General features: G+C 36.2%; 1 protein-coding gene and 1 non-coding gene across 2 annotated transcripts; one reads left to right on the forward strand and one right to left on the reverse strand.

Moving 5' to 3' along the window:
• The first annotated feature begins 1,578 nt into the window (after nt 1-1,578).
• LOC149018976 (selenium-binding protein 2-like) lies at nt 1,579-5,485 on the forward strand. The gene is made up of 7 exons (XM_089153076.1): nt 1,579-1,882; nt 2,956-3,151; nt 3,419-3,643; nt 3,825-4,056; nt 4,178-4,285; nt 4,378-4,650; nt 4,958-5,485. The coding sequence occupies exons 1-7, from the start codon at nt 1,726-1,728 to the stop codon at nt 5,237-5,239; spliced, it is 1,473 nt and encodes a 490-aa protein (XP_089009202.1). The 5' UTR covers nt 1,579-1,725; the 3' UTR covers nt 5,240-5,485.
• Nucleotides 5,486-19,783: 14,298 nt separating this feature from the next.
• LOC149018977 (small nucleolar RNA R71) lies at nt 19,784-19,890 on the reverse strand. The gene has a single exon (XR_016173264.1). It is a non-coding gene; the product is annotated as a small nucleolar RNA R71 (small nucleolar RNA).
• Between the last annotated feature and the right edge of the window lie 2,940 nt (nt 19,891-22,830).

Consider the following 22,830-nt stretch of genomic DNA (forward strand, 5'->3'; position numbering starts at 1 on the left):
ATTACTCGATTGGAATTATATGCGATCAAGCGTGATATGGAGACTGCTCGTGAAATGGGTTTGACGATGATAGAAATTCGATCTGATTCCATGGGGGCCATCCAATCTATTCAGGGACATTTTTCTACATCTTGGAGGGTTGTTGATTTGATAATGGAGATTAGGGAACTAAGGGGTGGTTTTTTGATATGTAATTTTATTGATCATGTTCAGGAGATTAACGTTTGTGCGAATTTCCTGGCAGGTTTCCTTAATACCTCCTAAGAAATCTATCTAGCTGTAGATGCTCTTTCGTTAGCTCTTTCTGCTTTTGTTCGAAATGATGCTAATGGTAAGAGATTCTTCAAAGTGTAATTTTGTTTCTTTCTTTCCCTTTATTTAATCAAAGCTCCCTTTATCCAAAAAAAAAAACACTATGTTATGAAGTATAACTTTTTGTAATTGAAAAAGAAAAAGAGAATAAAATAATCATAAACCAAATTCAAGGTGGGTGAATCTAATTGCAAGAAGGTGGTGGATGTCATCAATAAGTATATTTTGCGGATTGAATTGACGCAAATGTGACCCAAGCCCCCCACCACGCACACAGAAACAAAAAGAAAATTCAGAATGTTGACCCATGAGATTGAATCCAAATTTGCAAACTATTAATACAAGCCAAACCTAGACGGTCCTTGTTGATTTGGTTTTGGCTCCTTTAAAATTAGGGGTAACAACTGTTCAGTTTAAGCTTGTTCTAGTTTGGCATTAAAACTAGGTGGGAACAGAGCATTTGCAAAATTTAGGTATCAGGTTGGTGCAGTTTTGTTCTGAGTTTTAGGGTTAACAGTTTGATAAGTTTTGTGAGCAGTATCTGACCCGTTATCAAACCGCTTGAACTCGTTACAAATTAAAAATTATATCTAAGCATTGGATCTTGCTTTTTGGCTTCAAGGTCCAAGTAAACCAATATCTTTAAATCAAGTCATAGATTAATTTTCTACCGGTTGATCCAAATTATTGGTATTGGCTCATTTGGTTCGGATAACAGGACACTGGAATAAAGTTTTTTTTGGCATCTGAGGTTCATTCGGGCCAGCTTGCGTGCATCTCAATTACATCTTCAGGAGGGGAACTTTGTCGTCCGTAAAAATCAAACTCATAACCTCTCCACTGAGAATTATGGATCTAACTACTCTACCAACCTTGCATTGACAGGTTCGACCAAATTAATTCCTAAATCATACACGGTCCAATTAGCCCGGGTCTATCAACCTTCAATCTTAACGGTCCAGTTCAGTTCCAACTAAAAGGTCCTAGAATCGACACCCCTACTTAAAACCCAAAAAAACCAAAGAGCCAAAACCAAAACCAAAATCAAATTGAACCAACCCATTAAAGCTCCTGAATACCGGAGGTTCGAAATTGCAGATACATCCCACCTAGACGGGTTTTAGAATAGCATATCAGCCGCCACGAAAATAAATGAATTTACAGCCAAGTCCGTAAATGGGGTGTATCTGAGTTGTACAGTATACATTCCACCTGGACGTATTTTTGACATTTGCTACGCCATTCCTCTCTATTTTAACACCTTTCGGCTCTGTTCCTGCAACACAGAGAGAGCGAGAGGAAGCTCCATCCATGTTTGGTTTGTTTCTAAGGTTCTGATATTCCATCTTGCTTCTGCTCTACTTCGAACCCATCTTCTTCTTCCTCTCTTTAAATTCCTATCAGGAATTAGTAATGGTGACTGTTGACGTACAACCTGTGACTCTTTCGAACAAGGTTAATGGCGGTTTGGAACATGGTTGTTGCAGAATGGGACCAGGATATGCATCTCCTGTCGAAGCCATGTCTGGTCCTAGAGAAACTATTTTGTATGTCACTTGTGTTTATTCAGGTACCCATTTCTTTACTTAGTTCAGTGAGAAGAAGAAATGAGTTTTTTGGTTGTGAACTTGAAGGTGTTTTCCTTGTTAGGTCCGAATTTGTTTACCATTGTTCTTCCGGCTAGATCATGCAAATCTAAACTTCCATGACTTGGATTTGCTTCAAAGTTTTCTATCACTGATATCAATCAGTTTCTACTTTCCAGTTTCCACTCCAAAAATTTCTTAAATTCTTCATATGCAGGCGAGTTGCTTCTGGAGTTTCCTTTGATTAGAGATGTCCAAGTAATGGTTACAGTAGTGCTATAGAATCCTGAAAAAATGGGCCTTCTCTTTGGTTTTGTTGCATTGACAACTCAATCTCTTTTTATGGTTCTTGTCTGATTGTTATGATAGTTCTCCAAATATTTTCAGAATTCATAATCTGATCCTCTACCAGAGGCATAATCGCTAAGTTAATCATTGCTTGGGTTGGTAAAATTGTTTTAGTAGGATCTAGAAATTAGATGAGTTGATGAAAACAGTAACATTTGGTCTCTGGCCTTATTCATCAGTGATTTATTCTCCTCCTTTGGATATATATTATGGTTGATATTTGCAAGATTATATGATTAGTGGGATCTTTGCTGTCCTGAATTATTAGTGATAATTATTTTGGGTGGGTTTGGTGAAACACAAAGTTAGTGGGGCCTACCTGAATCTAAACAATTTCATTCATCAGTCTTTAAGTGACTTTTCATGGTTTATGCTGTCTGCAAACGAGGGTAATAATAAATCTGTAATTCTTTTCTTTTCTTGGGTTTTTCCCCTCATCACATCTTTTATTGTGTTTGGGAAAGTAACCTGCACTGGTGGTTTCCATGTTGTATGATCACCACTTTATCTTCTGTGCTTACTTTGCATTTTATTATCATTGTTATTGTTATTATTTTTATTCCTACTTTGAGGGTTGAGGGATGCAATTATTGAGCTTGTAGATACCTAAGTTTAGTTTCTCGAAGTGTTGATAAACTGACTTTGCCTTGTCTGAATTTTATCGCTTATCATTTCTATTCGATGTGATAATGTTTTATTATGTGCACAGGGACAGGAAGAGAAAAGCCTGATTACTTGGGTACAGTTGATGTAGATCCAACCTCACCTACATATTCCAAAGTGATCCATAGGCTGCCTATGCCTTACTTGCATGATGAGCTACATCATTCTGGGTGGAATTCCTGCAGTTCTTGCCATGGAGATCCCACAGCAGAGAGGCGGTTTCTGGTCTTACCATCCTTGGTGTAAGACACTAGATTTTTATATTGCTATGTGGTTATAATTTTAGAACTTTAAAAAAAAAAAAAAAAAAGAAACCTACTCAAGGTGGTCAAGGAGCATATTTCATGGGCTGGTAATTAGTTCATAAGAACTAGAGTATGAACTTGCAGAGCCAAAAAGAACTGAGAATTCTTCTTCATTCTTATGCATATCTAACAGTGTGACCCAAAACTTCCATGTTCTGTGCAGAATTCATTGACTTTTGAACAATTGCAAATCAATTATTTCAGGTCTGGTCGCATATATGCAATTGACACAAAGAATGCAAGGTCTCCATCTTTGCATAAAGTTGTTGAACCTGAAGTGATTGTGGCAAAGACTGGATTAGCATTTCCCCACACTTCCCACTGCCTTGCATCTGGTGATCTCATGGTGTCTTGCCTTGGGGACGAAGATGGAAATGCTGAAGGGAATGGGTTTCTTCTTCTTGACTCTGACTTCAATGTGAAGGGAAGGTAATACTCTTTGTGGTTTAATTTTGTGCCTCTAAATTGTATTTGGTATGGTTATCATTGATAGGAGAATTATTAACACCCTTCTGGCTCTGCTTGTGCAGAAGCCTTTGACACTGGTTTCATCCTTTTTTAAATGTGACACCTTACTTATTCTTACTGTACTTCCTTCCATACAAACCAGGTGGGAGAAACCGGGCCATAGTCCACTCTTTGGCTATGATTACTGGTACCAACCCCGGCACAAAACTATGATAAGCACTTCATGGGGAGCTCCAGCTGCTTTTACAAAAGGATTCAATCTTCAGCATGTTTCAGATGGTCTATATGGAAGACATTTACATGTATACAACTGGCCTGATGGTGAACTAAAACAGACCTTGGATCTTGGCAATGCAGGACTGCTGCCCTTGGAGGTAATAATAGGAGCAGTCTCTAACAAGCTCTTCTTATATATTTCTATTCTGATGGTTTTCATCCATTGGGGATTTAATACCATCTGAGGACTTCTACATCAAACAATATACTTATTTGCAGATCAGGTTTTTGCATGATCCTTCAAAAGACACAGGTTATGTGGGTTGTGCTCTATCAAGTAACATGGTGAGATTTTTCAAGACTGCAGATGGATCATGGGATCATGAGGTTTGCACATTATTCGATACTTGTAATGCATTTCCTTTATCATGTTACAGAACCATCAATGTATGTCCCTAACTCTTATATCCATTAAACAGGTTGCAATTTCTGTGCAATCACTGAAAGTAAAGAACTGGATTCTTCCAGAAATGCCTGGTCTTATAACAGACTTCTTGATATCTCTTGATGATCGTTACCTCTACTTTGTGAACTGGCTTCATGGAGATGTAAGACAGTATAACATTGAGGATCCTAAGAAGCCTGTATTGACAGGCCAAGTGTGGGTTGGGGGACAAATTCAAAAGGGGAGCCCTGTAGTAGTTGTGGAAGAAGATGGCACAGAACATCAATTCGATGTCCCCGAAGTACAGGTTTGTGCCACATTTCTCTGGAGTTTATTATATCTTTGCAACTCATGTTGGTGTTGTAGCATCCCTGTAGTGTGTGAATGTGGAACCTCTCCAGGGTTCTCTCCTTGTTCTGTAAATATAGTGAATTGCCAAATGCCAACCATATCACAGTAGTTCATGCACCTATGAGTTTGATTATATCGACTATATTAGACACAAATAGGCTTAAAAATCACAATGCAAGGATGCCAATTGTACCAATTTGTTGTTTGTTCAGTGCTCTAATCTCAAACTAGTATGACAAACTCATTCCGTTGCTTCTTTTCAGGGTCATAATCTAAGGGGAGGGCCTCAGATGATCCAACTAAGTTTAGATGGAAAGCGACTCTATGTTACTAACTCTCTCTTCAGCGCATGGGATCGCCAGTTCTACCCAGATCTTGTGGAGAAAGGGTCACACATGTTACAGATAGGTGTAGACACAGAGAAAGGTGGCCTGGCATTAAACCCAAATTTCTTTGTGGATTTTGGGTCTGAGCCTGAAGGACCTTCTTTGGCACATGAGATGAGGTATCCAGGAGGTGACTGCACTTCAGATATATGGATCTGAGGATTTGGGAATCTGTTCAGAGGAATTGAGTGACTCTACCTTTTCACATAGTTGTAAGCTAGAAAGCAAAACCAAGGGACATGAGCAGTTGCAAACTGATTATTAGAATAGTCCTTTGTTGTTTCAGTTATCTATATATGTTGAAATATGAAAATAAAGTTACCTTTTCCTCCTTAACTGAATTCTCCTTTTGGTTCTATTGTCTTTGAAAAGTTCCAGAAATATATTCACCCTTGTCATATATATGACTTCAAAAGGTATGGTGGATATCGTTATGTAAAAAGTGGTCAGGGGGAGCCAGAATTTAACATTAGGGGTGTTAGTTACTGGATGTTTGTGCAGAATACAATGACTTTTCTGCTCATCGCCTTTACTGTTAAAAGATTTCTTTAATCGGGGCCAAGAAGTGATATTTCACACATGAAAAAAGATGTTAGAAATTAAATTTCAAAAAATTAGGGGGGAAGCGAAGGGAGAAATTATAAAAACTTAGGGGAGAGGGTTAAGTGCTAATATTTCACACATGAAAAGGAAGAAATTCTCGAAAAATTATGAAGATGCAAAGGAAAATTTCAAAATTAAGGGGGGCTATGAAGACCCCAACCCTGGGTATATAGCTTTACCTTTGTAAATGGTATGCAATATGACAATAGTATAAACACTATCATTGGTATTACATTACGACTGTTCAAAATTGTTTTCAAAAGCTATGTCTTACCATTTTTGAAGTAGTTTGAAAAACAACACAAGCTCCCACCGTGGATTTGAAGACCAGAAGTCGTGAGTGTCCTCCAAAATAGTGATAACCATATGAATCGATGAATTATCGATACCTGAATTAACATTTTTTTTTTTCTTAAATTAGGACTATCGAGGTTCAAATACCGAGATGCCAAGAACTTTGTTAGGTAACCCAAAATTATAGAAATTGCAATCACATCCTCAGGGAAGAAACATTGTAAACGGCATAAAATGTGTATGAAATCAACTTATCGGCTAGAGTCGAATCCACGTCCTCTCTCTACGGTGATCCTGAGAAGTATGGATCTTAACAATCTAATTAACATTCTTATTTAAATGGTTGAAGAGCATCTCATCCTATGAAATTTTATATTAATAGACTTGCAAAATAAAGACGTGAAACAAAAGTGGGTGGCATGAATTTAGTACGACAATGACTTTTCCACTAGAAAATTCAGTATTTTATTTCTTATTTTTTCTGTTAACTATAAAGAGATGATGCAGTAGTAGCATCTTGTGTCCCCACTATGCAACCTTCAGACTTTTGAAAAAATCATAGTAACTTATCCCTATGCATCTAGTGGCTATATTTTAGTCCGAAGTGACCAACGAAATGTACTATGGTTAAAATTTTAATGAAATTCTCAAAAATTTATCCACAATATCTCTCTCTTTCTCAGCTCTTCAATCCGCCTATTGGTTTCGGCTTTGCTTGTCTAAAAGATTGAAATAATGCCAATGGAGGGGTAGTAGGATGGTTAGGAACTTGATTTCTCAGTGGAAGGTCATGGGTCAACCCTTACTGGCAGCGTATGTAATATCCCTGTCCCCTATATATAAAAGTGCATTCGTACAAAAAAAAAAGAAGATTGAAATAATGCCGTACTTTAAAATAGATAAGATGCCAATCAACTATTAAGAAAATAAATAAAAATGGTATAATATGGCAGGGCCAGTTAAAATTGAAAGAGACATGTAAAGAAGTAGAGAACCTGGGACACATCAGGTTGAATTATTGAAGCCTGAAGAGAAAGGGGAGTGCATAAGAGCAACATCTGTATCCCTTCTTGTGGGTGATTTGAATTTTTGTGTCTGGTAGAAGATTGAATTAGTGGGTTATTCGGATGATCTATTTTGTGATAAAAACAATGTCGACTTAAGTTTCAAGTTTATCACTAGTCTCGTTTTTTGATGGGGACGTACGACGCCATTCGACCGGCGGGTCGACCATTTACGTAGTTAAATTTTATATCTTTTGTTTATTTGTGAAGTTATTATGAGATTTAATATTTTTATCTTTAAGATTTTGGATAAGAATTTTTGTAATGCTGCTTTGACGAGTGATCAAGAAATCTCCATATTCCGCATTGGTGTGTGAGTTTCTATATTATACTTTGTGCAATGATGACCATTAGCTCTAAAGGGACCTGAGTAAAAGTTTTCCAGAGCTTGATTGGTTATTGATCCCAACCACCCACCGGGGGGAAAAACCCCCCCCCCCCCCCCCATCCCAACCACACCACAATTCCCCCGGAGGGGGGAAAAAGAAAAAAAACAGAGAAAGAGAAGAAGCACAAAAGAAAAAAAAAAAAAGGTGTGTTTCCTTCCCCCCCCCCCCGCTGGTGTTTGTTTCTCCTCCCCCTTTTTTAAGAGATGTTTTTTTGTGCGATCATTCCCCCCCGGGTTGCGAGGAAAAAGGAGGAGGAGGAGAGGAAGGGGGGGGGGAGGGGGGGCGGGGGTGTCTTAAAAAAAAAAAACAAAAAAAAAAAAATGAGAGGGGGGGGGGAGGGGGGGGGGGGGGGGGGGGGGGGGGGGGGGGGGGGGGGGGAGGAGGAAAAAAAAAAAAAAAAAACCAAACCCCAAAAAAAAAAAAAAAAAAAAAAATAAACTAAAATAAAAGAAGATAAAAGATAAAAAAAATCTGTTATGGTTTGAATTTGATTTTTGAATTCAAGTTTTTGAATTCAAGTTTTGAATTTAAGTTTTTAAATTTGAATTCAAGTTTTTAATTTTGAATTCAAATTTGAATATTGTAAACGAATCTTGTACAACAGCCATGTTTATTTATAAATACATAAGACTTACCATATCAAGGTAAGCAACCTACTTATCAAAAACAGAGTTTTCTTTGCATTCTTTCATGGTATTAGAGCTAAGGTTTTGAGATTTTTTTTTTCTTTCCCAAAACACGACATTTTCAATGGCCACTGCTAACACTCCATTCCCCATTACCAATCTCTCCAACCTTGTTTCTGTCAAGCTTGATGGAGAAAATTATCTAATGTGGAGAACAATTAGAATCCATTTTTATTACCTGTGATCTTATGGATCATCTTGATGGTACTGGATCGATGCCAAATCAAACTATCATAACTGGAGGAACTCAAACGCCGAATCCAGCATTTCAAACCTGGAGAATGAATGATCATTTTGTTTGAGCATGCATCAATGCCACTCTCACACCGTCTCTTTCTTCTCATATTCTTGGCCTTCAAACAACGAAAGATGTATGGGATTCTCTTGCACAACTTTTCCAACAACAGTCCACTGCTCGAAGGACTTATCTTCGCAGTGAATTGCAGATGGTCAATAAAGGAACGAGCACGATTACAGATTATCTTCACAAAATTAAGTCCATTGCTGATTCCTTAGCGGCAATCAATGACAAGGTAAATGACTCTGACTTGGTAGCATATACATTAAATGGTCTTGGTTCGGATTATCTCACTTTCATCATCACTGTGGAGAATATTACCCCACCCGTTACCTTTACCGACCTAAGAGCCAAACTCCTTACTCATGAGCAACGGTTACGCCGTGGCTATGGGAACACTCAATCAATCTTAACTGATTCCCATTCCCCTACTGCATTACTTGTTACAGATCAGCCTAAATTTAATCGGCCTAATAATAGTATTAATTCCTATCCACCCAACAACCGAAACCCACCTAGATCTGACTTCCGATATTCATCAAATGGCTATCCAAGATCTCAAAATTCCTATAACCGACCAAACCAAAACACCTTTAATACTAATTCCTTCAAATGTCAAATATGTGCTAAGCGAGGCCATTCGGCCAATAGATGCTATTTCCGTTATGCCCAGAACCGAAATAATACTCATCCACCACCTCACATTCCTTATGCTGGCTTACATGGTACCCAAAATACCCAACACATTACACCACAGAATGATGCACAGTGGATACCGGATTCAGGTGCTACCAACCATATGTCATTTGATCCAGTCATGCTACAGCAATCTGCCACTTACAAAGGAGAAGACCAGGTTTCAGTTGGTGATGGTAAGAAACTCCCTATAACTCATATAGGCTCCTCAACTTTGAAAACAAATTCAAATCATTTATCTTTTAATGACATACTCGTCGTTCCCCAATTGTCAAAGAATTTAATTTCCATTTCTCAACTTACATCTGACAATAATTGTTCTGTTGAATTTTTTCCATGGGGTTTTTGTGTTAAGGATTTGGAGTCAAGCATCACTCTACTGAAGGGTCCAGTCAAAGATAAATTGTATTCCTTCTCGGCTAATGCTGTGCCTCCTTTGGCTCTTTATGGAAATAAAGCTCCTTCTGATATTTGGCATCGCCGGCTTGGTCATCCTTCTTCTGCAGTACTTACTCATTTGAGAAATAATGTCTTATTTAATTCTTTTGACACACTTAGATCCAATAAAATTTGTGACGCTTGCCAACTTGGCAAACATCACAAATTACCATTTTCTATTTCAGTTAGTAGAACTACTCGACCATTACAGCTTATTCATTGTGATTTGTGGGGTCCCACTAAAACTTTGTCAATTAGTGGATTCAATTCATATATTATTTTTGTTGATGATTTCAGTCGATTTACTTGGTTCTATCCTTTGCGATTTAAATCTGATGCAATTTATTGTTTCAAGCATTTTAAAAATATGGCTGAAAACTTGCTTTCTACTTCTATTAAATTTTTTCAAAGTGATGGAGCCTTAGAGTTAACAAAGGGAGCTTTCAAAAACTATCTTGATGAATGTGGCATTGTATCCAGGATTTCATGTCCTCATACTCCAGAACAAAATGGAGTTTCAGAAAGAAAACACAGACACATTACAGAGATGGGTTTATCCCTTCTATTCCAAGCTCACATGCCCAAAGAATATTGGTTAGAAGCCTTTACTGCTACTGTCTATTTAATAAACCGGTTACCTACACCAGTATTGCAAGGAAAATCTCCTCATGAAGCATTGTTTGGCTTCAAACCAGATTATTGTTTATTGAGAGTTTTTGGCTGCCTTTGTTACCCCAACTTGACACCCTACAGAGAAGACAAATTATCGCCAAAGTCCAAGGCTTGTGTCTTTCTTGGTTACAGTCTCTATCACAAGGGTTATAGATGCTTAGATAAGGACACTGGCAAGGTATATTTATCTAAACATGTTATTTTTGAAGAAAAGGAATTTCCCTTTTCAAATCCCCCATCACACCAATCATCAAACAAACCACCAGTTGAACTTATTTCTCTACCTGTTTTCATCCCACACACCCCACCAAATGTGCCTCCACTCACTTCTCATTCTTCTTCACCTATTTCAAACAACCAACCATCACAAACAACCCCTACAACATCATCACCAGCCATATCAATGGCAAATCCAACCCAAGATGTTAATCAATCCCCACCAACAATAGACCAACCACAGCCCCAACCATCTCATCCTATGATTACTAGGAGTAAAACAAATTCCGCCAAACCAAAAACCCCTCTCTCTTTACTCACTATTAGACACCCAATACCTCAAACCTTTCTTACCACCATCTCCAACATCCCAACTGAACCTAAAACCTACAAATAAGCCTCAAAAGACCCAAAGTGGATTGATGCAATGCAAAATGAATACAAAGCCTTAATAGACAATCAGACTTGGAACTTGGTGCCTTATTCTAAGGGTATGAATATTGTAGGCTGTACGTGGGTGTACAGGATCAAGACAAAAAGTGATGGTTCCATTGAGAGATATAAGGCACGATTAGTTGCCAAGGGGTTCAACCAGCAGGCAGGAGTGGACTTTCATGAAACATTTAGTCCAGTTGTAAAGCCAGCACCATTCGGACAGTATTAACCATTGCACTCTCAAAGTCATGGCCAATACATCAACTTGATGTGAAAAATGCTTTCTTGAATAGCAACTTAGCAGAAGATGTTTACATGGAACAACCACAGGGGTTTGTTTCCACATCTAAATCAACACATATTTGTCATCTACGAAAAGCAATTTATGGTCTCAAACAAGCTCCACGAGCTTGGTTTCACAGATTCAAAACATACCTACAAGGAGAAGGTTTCAAGCAAAGCATCGCAGATTCTTCCATGTTTATACGCAAAACCCGAGGTACAATGATAATATTGTTGTTATATGTAGATGATATAATATTGACAGGAGCCAATGAAGCTGCAATTCAAGAGGTTATTCAAAGCCTGAGCAAAGAATTTGCAATGACAGATTTGGGACACTTGCATTACTTCTTGGGAATTGAGGCTAATCAAAGTTCAGATGGTCTTTTACTCACTCAAAGTAAATACTCCATTGATTTATTAAAGTCTACAGGAATGGAGACTTCAAAGCCATGCACAACCCCAATTGCAGTTGGAACAAAGTTATCATCAACAACAGGTTATCCTCTACCTGATCCAACACCATACAGACAATTAGTAGGAGCCTTACAATATTTGACGATCACTAGACCAGATATCTCCTATGCAGTCAATCATGTGTGTCAGTTCATGCAATCTCCCACAGAAGATCATCTACAAGCAGCAAAACGTATTTTACGTTATGTCAAGCACACTATTGGTGCTGGTGTTCTCTTGAAACCAACCCAACTTTCTTTTATAGCTGCTTACACTGATGCAGATTGGGCAGGATGTCCAGACACACGCCGATCAACTAGTGGGTTTTGCACTTTTCTTGGGATAATTTGTTGTCATGGTCTTCCAAGAAACAACCTACAGTATCTAGATCAAGTACGGAAGCTGAGTACAAATCCCTTCTTGTCGACATCAAGACATCGAGTTACTATGGCTTTCTTATGTTCTACGTGATTTGCAAATACAACTTCCAAGAGGAATGGACATTTATTGTGATAATGTGTCTGCAACACAAATGGCTGCAAATCCAGTGCTACATGCTCACACAAAACATATAGAAGTGGACTATCATTTTGTCCGAGACTTGGTTCAGAACAACACCATAAAAGTGCACTTTGTTCGGTCAGATGATCAAATTGCAGATGTGTTTACTAAGGGCTTAACATCACAAGCTTTCTTCAAGCATAGAGACAAACTCTTGCACCTGCCAATGCAGAGTTTGAGGGGGGATGAAAGACCATAACGGATCTGTTATGGTTTGAATTTGATTTTTGAATTTAAGTTTTTGAATTCAATTTTTGAATTCAAGTTTTTAAATTTGAATTCAAGTTTTTAATTTTGAATTCAAATTTGAATATTGTAAACGAATCTTGTACAACAGCCATGTTTATTTATAAATACATAAGACTTACCATATCAAGGTAAGCAACCTATTTATCAAAAACAGAGTTTTCTTTGCATTCTTTCAAAGTATTATCGTTGTCGGTTTTTTTTTTGGTGGGTTTTTTTTTTTTTTTTTTTAAAAAATTTTTTTTTATTTTGGGGTTAAATAATAAAATTTTAATTTTTTTTTCGTTTTTTTTTTTTTTTTTTGTTATTTTTTTTTGTGAGTGGGGGGGGGGGGGTGGGTGGATTTTTTAATTTGTTTTTGTTTTTTTTTTTTTTTTTTATTTAATTTTTTTTTTTTTTTTTTTTTTTTTTTTTTTTTTTTTTTTTTTTTTTTTTTTTTTTTTTTTTTTTTTTTTTTTTTTTTTTTTTTTTTTTTTTTTTTTTTTTTTTTTTTTTTTTTTTTTTTTTTTTTTTTTTTTTTTTTTTTTTATTTTTTTTTTTTTGTTTATTTTTTGTTTTTTTTTTTGTTTTAGTTTGCATTTACTCTTTTACTATTGAAATCATATTTTTTCTTTGTTTTTTATTTTTTTTATCATGTTAATTTTGTAAGATTGTTTTAATAACATCCATTAAAGTTTAAAAGAATTATTTTGTAAGATTTCTTTCTTTTTTTTTCTTTTTTTTTGGTTAGGGATATCATGCTTAATTTGCTATACATTTTATAAAGATAAAAATGTTCATTATCAATAACTTATGTACATTTTTAATTTGTGGAACGTTGTAAATTTTCGTTTAAATATAATAAAATAATTTAGAAGGATCCCCAAATACAATTTGTATAATGAAAAAACATCAGTACTCTCCTGATAGGAAGGTGATTTAGACACTTTTTATCCCACTAAAGAAAACATTAAATCTTGACTCCACCCCTGCTATCCACACAATAAAGTAAGAAAATGAATTTCATATATATCAAAATGAGAGTTACACATTTGACTCATGACATTTGTGTCATAGACTCTTGGTATAACCTTCTTATTCGCCGCCCTCACTAATTGATGGTTGCGAATTTGGTAGATTCTTTCAACATATCTTCTTTAACTGATGTCCCACAAAGATTTCCATGTATGCATTCAGGCATTCAGCTATGGGATAAGAGAAAATTATCTATTATTATTTTCTTTTCTTTTTTCTAGATGTAGACAAGACAAAATTATTTTACGCCAAGTCAAAAATAAACAGTAAATTGCCACCATCTAATCTAATAGATGATATGACAAAAGTAAAGAAAAAAGAGGTACAATAATGATTCTAACGCAGAGTCAAGTCATTTGTATATATGGCCGGCATGGATTACCTAACCCTCTTGTCATCTTATGTGGAAACCACTGAACAAAAAACAAATGAGAGAAACCTTAGTATGGAAACCAGTGTGAAAGAAGAAGAAGAGACATTAATAATAATTTTCATCTACTGCGATCGATGTATATATATAATATATTAGAAAAATAAATCATCTTTACAAGTCGTCCGTTAATTAAGGTTTTGATGATGGAAATGGTGGGTTATATGAGACATAAAGCGATGGAAACACCTTTGGAGCGACCCATGGGAGCTCGCTTAAGAAGCTTGCAGATTGATGGTATGCTATTAATTTTAAAAATTTAGACCACCATGCACCGAGCCTTATACATGCCATTGAAACAATTATACACAATATACAAACTAGCTAGCTAGTACAGAAGAACACTAGAGGATTGATTACATTAATCTTTGCCGTTAACTTCTTGGATGACTCTTTTTCCTTTTGTATTCCAGAGGAAGGTAAGATGTTGTTTTTAAGTGCAGTTTTGCTATTAGATTTTAGTGGTAAAGAAAAAATATTTATGTTAGGCCATCCATTTATTTTGCTGACAAATCTCAGCAACAATATTTTTATCCATTTCATCAAATATATACTGAAAATAGTAAATACCCAGAGAGCTAGCTGAACCTAGGCGGCTTTCTTTACTGTTGCATGAAAGCTGAACAGCTAGCGTTGTATGTATAGCAAATGATAGGGATTTAGACTGGAATCCTGGAGAATGGCTTGTGTTTGTTCCCGCCAGTAAGGTTCAATGGAACCATGGACGAGTACTCCCTTCTAGCATGATTGGATCTGGGCTTGCAGCCACACAACACAGCAACCCAGTTTTAGGTGTTTCTTATGAGACTCAAAGAAACAATGGATTTTTCACCTCTCAAAATTCATCCAGTGGCCATATCAAAGCCTTAATTAGATCAATTGCTGTTCTAAAATGTTATAGCAAAAAGTTCCAACAATCAATGATGTAAATCACAGCATTAAGCAAAAAGTATAAAAATAGATCTTTAAGAGTGGCTGCATCCAGCTACTACCAAATGAAATTTAAAATTAACTCCAAAAAATGTCATGCACTAATTAATTTCGAAGTGCTTATTAATAATGTAGAGTACCCAATACCAAACAGCCAACTTCTTGAGAGCTGCACCTCAACTATCGTAAAAAATTAAGACAAAAAAAGTTTCGAGAACATTAGTTATCTTTCAGATGAAAAACTCCACAAAATGCCCAGATCTGTGTGAAATCTCGCTTGATCATCATAAACAATGCTATACCCGGGAAGAATGAAGTGAGACCTACAATTTTATGTCGAAGATCGCACGAAAATATGGCAAGAATACCAAGAATGCTTAGAAATAGGAGAGAGAAGGTCTGGGGGAGGTTTGGAGAAGAGAGAAAATCCCACAAAATTTTCAGCAATATTTCGGCGTAAATTTGGCAAGAAATAGCGAGATATCACCGAAAAAATCAGCGATACACAAATCTGAATTTCACTGGCTGTTTCGATTCGCTAGTCACCGAAATGGCTGAAATTTGGCTAAATATTGCCGAAAAGTTTTTCCATGACTATAGCTTAATTACTACTTTATGCGCTATACTTTTTAAAATTACAAATTCAACCTTTAATTTTGGTTATAATTACTATTGCCCCTTACCGTTAGACTCCGCTAGTTAAATGATGACATAATACATTTTTTTTATTTAAAAATTTCAAATTAACACTACAAATTTATATTATTTATTTACACATTATATTAAATTACATTACTATCCTCAATAATTAGGAAAAATTTAAACCTAATTAAACAATCTTCTATTTTAGTCAAAAGAAAGAGAGAAAAGAAAAGGAAATTCATTTTCAAATTTATATGTACTTTTTAATTTGATAATCAAAAATAGTAATACCTAATTTTTTGTGTTATTTTTAATTTTTTTTATTTATATTCCAGTTTAATGTTATCAATTTAAAAAAGTTTCTACTTTCAATAGATTGTTAATTATTTATTGTATAATTTGACTTTAACTATTTTAGGAAGTTCCCACTACCAATAGGGTGTTTTTTTCTTTCTTTTTCAATCCAAAATGATAAAAATACATGTTTAAAATTATTTCATATTAATTTTTCTAAATGAGAATAATATTATCTTTGGCCTTCTTAATTATAAAAAGGTAAAATTGACATTAAACATTCAACATTAAAGATCGCTTAACACTGTTAGAACTGAGGAGACAACAATAATTTATAAAGAGTAGGGTTCTTTTAGTAATAAAAATATAATACAGGAGACGACAATAATTATTCATTTTATTAATAAGAATTAGGATTGAAATTTGAGAGCTTAGCAACTTTTCCATTTTCAAATACTCTTCTTAATTATAGATGTGCTATTACAAAGTGATGGCAACCTCATATGTAGAGACAACAAGTCCAAGAAGATTTTGTCAAACCTTCATCTTTACACATTTTTTTCTCCTCCTTGGGCCTCTGACACTGTCTTTATGATTCGTTTGAGATAATATTAAAATAATAATAATAATAATAAATAAATAAATAATAAAAAAAAAAACTCTTCATACACTTTGATTTGCTTACATTTTTAACTATTGATGTTCATACATACTTATTTCAATAGAATTAAAAAAAAAAAAAAAAAATTAAATCAAATTATTTTAAGTTCAAAATTCTATAAAAATCAAATAAAGTCCGCCAAGGTAAATAAGATAATTAGTCGATCTAATAATAATTGTTCACAAAGAGGTGGTATCCTACTATCATATTTGTATCCTATCAGTTGATTGGTAATTTGTCAATTAAAATACATGGACTCTATGAAATCTAGGAGGTCAAGTTGACTAATATCAGTTCCATTTCTTACAATGTGGTCAAGGAGCATATTTCATGGGCTTGTAATTAGTTCATAAGATCACTAGAGTATGAACTTGCAGAGCCAAAAAGAACTGAGAATTCTTCTTCATTCTTATGCATATCTAATAGTGTGACCCAAAAAAGGAAGAAAAACTTCCATGTTCTGTGCATAATTCAGTGACTTTTGAACAATTGCAAATCAATTATTTCAGGTCAGGTCGCATATATGCAATTGACACAAAGAATGCAAGGTCTCCATCTTTGCATAAAGTTGTTGAACCTGAAGTGATTGTGGCAAAGACTGGATTAGCATTTCCCCCCGCCTCCCGGTGGGGTGGGTGTGGTGTTTTTGTGGTGGTGTGGGGGGGGGGGGGGGGGGGGGGGGGGGGGGGGGGGGGGGTTTTTTTTTGTGGGTTGGGGGGAGGGGGGGAGGGGAAGAAAATTTTTTTTTAATTGTATAATTTTAATTTTGGTATTTGTAAGGTTAGGGAGGGGAGGGGGAGGAGGGATACCCTTTGGGGTGGGGGGTGGGGGGGGGGGGGGGTAGGTGTTGTTATGTTTTTTTTGTGGGTGTTTTGTTTGTTTTGTTGGTGGTAGTCACGGGGAGAGAGGGGGGGGGGGGGGGGGGGGAGAGGGGGGTGGGTGGGGATTGAACACATTTATGTGTGAAATCTTAGGGCATAAAGCATGCATTTTATACACTTAGAATGGAGTTACCTTGGGTTTTATGTTGTTTTTGCAGATTTTAGGACTTTTCAAGATTTAAGCAAATATTTGGAGTTTTGGGCTTGAATCATGCTATTTTACTCGTCAAGAAGTCCATTCAAATTCTCAAATGCGAAAATGGGCCTGATCTGGAGCATGATGGGCTAGAGATGTGTGATTACGGGCCAACTCCGAAATATTGAAGAGATAAAGAAGCCAAATTTGATCTACGGCTGAGATTTTAAATCAAATCTACGAGAGATATTATTGAGAGAGTCCAGATGGAAAAGAGTCATTGCATACCTCAATATCTTATTTTCTATTTAGGATTTGATTAAAGAAAGAAAAAGAGGAAAAAGAATTATATTCAGATAAGGATGAAGCAAAAATCCCGTTTTTGAATGCCTCTGTCCAGTTTCGATCAAACCCTTCATCGAACGGTCATCCGATGTCCGATCGTGCTGATTTTTGGAGGAGAGCTTCACGACTACTTAAACCTCAAATCCAACGGTGGGATTATGCATCTGATCTCTCTAAGTCGGCGCGATTAGTACGTCAAAACCCTAATTGGATGAGTCAGATAGAAACCCTGAGTTTTATTCAAATTCAGCCGTGCTTCATATCTCATGTAAACTCTATAAAAGGAGAGCCTACTCCATCAAAGGAGAACGTGTCTTAGAGCTTAGTAGAAGCATTCTTTCTTCTCTCTTCAGTTTATTTATGTTTTCTCTAGTTTTCTTTGCTTGCATTAGTGAGATTTAAATTTCTAGATTCAATGTTTAGGTTTAATCTTTTTATGTAATGCAATTCAAGTTCAAGCTTCAAGTTCAAGATTCAATTTTTTTAGATTCGTTTTTCTCTGGGTCTAGCAATTGCAGATTTAGATCATTCTAGATCTAGATCTGGTTGTTAGGGTTGGTTGAGATTCGAATCGTTTGTTCAATTCGCAAGTAAGTAACCTTCTTTATTAATCTTCTCTCCTCCCTCCATTCCCGCTTCTATCTACCCCTCTATATTCTTAATTTAGGATTTACTTTCAGCATTATCATTATTTATTGTTCTGCCTATTCATTCATAATCTCGGACCACATAGCCTGGAGCAAGCCTACGGTCGTGCCTCTCGCATACGGTGACGGGTGGTGTTGCATCTGCATTTTAGTTATTTCCTTTTCCTTTTATTGCTTTGTTTATTGCTTTGTTATTTACTTTGTTATTTTACTATTATTTACTGCCTATTCATTCATAATCTCGGACCACATAACCGGAGCAAGCCTACGGTCGTGCCTCGCTACGGTGACGGGTGGTGTTGCATCTGCATTTTCTGTCTTTTATTTATGCATTGATTGTGTTTAATTTATTGTTCGTTTCAATTCGATTGCATTAGATATATAGATTAGGATCGTTTAGTTTAGTTAATTAGTTAACAAAAAAAATTGAATCATTCCACTCTCGCATTACTATTAAGAAGTTCAAATTCTAAGTGGCATATCTCCACGAGATCGACCCGTTAGCTACACGATACCGTGCGCTTGCGGTTACTTTTAAAATTCACAAACAAGTTTTTGGCGCCGTTGCGGGGAGGTATTAGTCCACTTTGTTTTTCTAATTCTTAGGTAAATCGAAGTGATTTAAAAATAAAAAAATAAAATTCAAAGATATTACTCTTAACTTGAGTAGAAACAAAAACGTATAGTAGTCCCCACTCTCTGCGAATCCCCGGGATTCGATTGTAGGTGGCTCCGAAGACTATACGGATTCCCTTCTTTGTCAAACCTATAAGCGCTCGGCTATACGGCAACCTTACGACTTTGGAATCATTGTTTCAATCTTTGTGGTGGGAAATTCACTACTTTCCCTTCATTTTTGTTATTTTCTTTTCTTTTATTCTTTAGTTACTTTATTTATTTTCTTTCATAAGAGTCATTAATTGCATTAAGTGGTTAGTGCATGTGTGTACGGACTCGTGATTCTACAAATAGAATTGTCCGAGTGTCTAACTTGACCATGGAAGGTCTACCTCCACCACCTCCACCTAAGAGTCTTAGGGATAGATTTTATCCTACCCGATCTGCACAACCTTCTTGTATACGTTTACTGAAGTGAGGGGTAATAATTTTGAGCTCAAATCTCATTATTTATCTATGTTACCCCAATTTCATGGGTTACACGATCAAGATGCATATTTGTTCCTTAGGGAGTTTGAGGAGGTTTGTGTCCTTATGAAGGTACAACGACTCTTTGATGATGATCTTTGTAAGACTAAGATTCATTACATTTGCATTAAAGGATCAAGCTAAAAAGTGGCTTTATAGCTTACCTAGGGATAGCATTATCACATGGGAACAATTTCTTGTCCTATTCTTGAAAAAATTCTTTCCTTTCTCTAAGACGAACAAAATAAGAAATGATATTCTTCAATTTCGTCAGAAACCCAATGAGTCCTTTGCTAAGGTAATGGAGAGGTTTCAAAGCCTTCTCCAAGAATGCCCTCACCATGGTATAGAATTGTGGCATTTATGCCAAATAATTTATGAGGGTATCGATTACCAAACAAAGCAACTTTTGGAATCAATGTGCCCCACAGATTTACATCATTCACGATGATTTCGAAGCTTGGAATTTTCTTTTAGACCTAGCGAGATAGAACTAGAGAATGGGAGTCAACCCAAGAGTGCGAAAGGACTAGTAGGGGATATTTTGTTGATAGTCAAGTTCATAAGGAAGTACAAATAGATAACATTTTGAAAAAGTTAGAGACTTTGGTAGTTAAAGCTGCACCACCAAGTCAAGCACATTTTATTGACAAATCTATTGCTATGTGTGCATGGTGTCGAGTCTCCTACACATGTAATTGAGGAATGTCCTAGCTATTACTGGAGACCAACATGAGAATGTCAGTGCAATGTTTCCAAACCCGTACAGTAACACGTACAATCCTGGGTGGAAGAATCATCCTAACTTTTCATGGTCTCAAGGGCAAAACCAAAATGGATTAAGCAATTATTCCACACAAAATCAATTTGGTGCCCCTCAAAAGCAAAATGCCCAATTTTCTCATTATCCAAATGTCCAGTTCCCTCAAGCCCCAAATTTCCAGAATGCCAATTTAGCTAGACCTATCAATCCACCTATTGTGCCTCATATGCCTCACATTGCACAAAATCAATCATCACCTGGTTTCAACAGAGGTAACAATCCAGAGTTTTCTCGTCTCTCTTCCTTAGAGAAGAATATGGAAGTACTTTTTCAGCACCTTCATGACTTCTATGCATAATATGGAAAAACAAATTTCCACTCTTGCAAGTGCTTTATCCGAGCGAGAAAAAGGTAAAATGCCTAGCCAACTTTGAGTTAAATCCTAGGATTCGATTCAACAAAGACCACAAAATCAAGTCAACCAAGTTGAATCCTCCCATTCTTCTTTAGCTTCAATTAATTGTGTATGCATTGAGAAGTGGGAAAGGGTATTTAACGGGTGAGTCACATATTAATGAAAAAAGCGAGATTAGTGACCCTTTGTGATGAGGAGAATGTTCAAGTATCTCCTAATGAGGGTTTGTCCGAGAAACCCATAGAAGTTGAGGATGAGCCAGTTGCTTTAGCAATACCTAAGTTTGGTGAACCACTATCGAAACTATGAGAAAAGAGCAAATTTCAAATGAGAGTCCTTATGTTCCTAAGGCCCCTTATCCTAGTCGTCTAGTTAATAAGAAGAAGGCGCAACTATGGAGAAAATTTTTGATGTCTTCAAAAAGATAGAAGTGAATATCCCTCTTTTGGATGTCATATCTCGGATCCCCGCCTATGCAAAAGTGTTGAAAGATTTATGCACTCATAAAAGAATCACTAGCATTCCCAAAAAGGCGTTCTTGGCGAGGTAACATTAGTTCCATAATTACTCAACCTTTAGTAGCCAAGTATAAGGATCCGGGGAGCCCCACCATAGCTTGTGTCATAGGCAATACACACATTGAACATGCTTTACTTGATCTTGGTGCAAGTGTGAATCTTTTGCCTTACCATGTTTATAAGCAACTAGGGTTGGGAGAATTGAAAGCAACTAGAACTACTCTTCGGTTGGCGAGATAGGTCAATTAAGATTCCTAAAGGGATGGTTGAAGATGTTTCTTGAAAGTGGGAGAATTTATTTTTCCAGTTGATTTCATTGTGCTAGATACTAAACCATTTTCAATCAAGGATGAAATCCCAATAATTCTAGGAAGACCATTTTTGGCTACTAGTAATGCATTAATCAATTGTCGAAATGGTCTTTTACGGTTGTCTTTTGGAAATCAAGCTGTGGAGTTTAATATGTTTAGGATAGGGAAACAACCACAAATAGAAGAAGAGATCAATATGCTTGAGGAATCTTTTGATTTTCCTAATGATGTGATTACCAACTTTGAGATTGATTTTGATTCTAAATTTCAAGAATGTATGGATATGTTGGATGATGATAGTGAAACTTTCTTTTCGAAGTCTCAAATTTTCACACACCTTTAGAGCCTATTGAACCTCTATCCATCTCCATCTCTATCCCCAAGCCCTCAATAATTGAACCCCCCCAGCTACAATTGAAAAAGTTGCTTTCTAATTTGAAGTATGCTTTATTGGAACAAGATAATACTCTTTCTGTTATTGTTGTCTCGATTTAACTTCGACAAAGCGAGAAGAGTTGATCACGCTTGTTGAATAATAATAGAGAACTATTGGGTTGGTCTATCACAAATATCAAAGGTCTAAGCTCTTCCATTTTACAACATCATATTCATCTTATGAAAGATGCAAAACCTTCTAGAAAACCTCAACGTATGATGAGAATTTTTTTTTAACATTGTGAATGTTTTTCTTGAGATCTTTAGAGATGATTTTTCGATTCACGGTTTTTCTTATTTGGAGTGCCTTCCCCATCATACATTGATATTGAAGATAAGACTAAAGCTTCCCATGATAAGCACATCTTGACTGAAAGGTATACCCCTCATTTGTCTTCTTTGTTTAGCATACATGCATTGAGGACATTGCATTACTTAAGTGGGGGGGGGGGTATAGCTGCGTTGTAGATTTTAACTTTGACTTTTGGTTATTATACATATTCTTTCAATTGCTATGATGTGTGAAATGAGAGTGATTTTGGTACCCATCATGAACACATAAAAACCCTGTTGAGAGGAAGGTAACTTGTATATATGTTGAGATGAGACTTTCCTTAGAAAAATAAAAGGCCCTTAACTTAAGGCGTCGAACCATCTATGAGTTTTGTGGGTCCTTGTTTCTTTGGCTAGAAGTTGAGATCAATTTTGTGTAGGGCATGACAAAAGAGAGAAAAAAAAGAAGAAGAAGAAGAAAAAAAAAAAAAAAAAAAAAAGAGTAGAAAGTAAAAGTTGAATTCCTTGGAACTAGACAGGGGCACTCCGACTCGGGAATCGAGGTGACTTGAT

This window comes from Hakea prostrata, chromosome 4 (genome assembly GCF_041222555.1).
Source record: "Hakea prostrata isolate BN-2017 chromosome 4, UWA_Hpros_2, whole genome shotgun sequence".
Lineage (NCBI taxonomy): Eukaryota > Viridiplantae > Streptophyta > Magnoliopsida > Proteales > Proteaceae > Hakea > Hakea prostrata.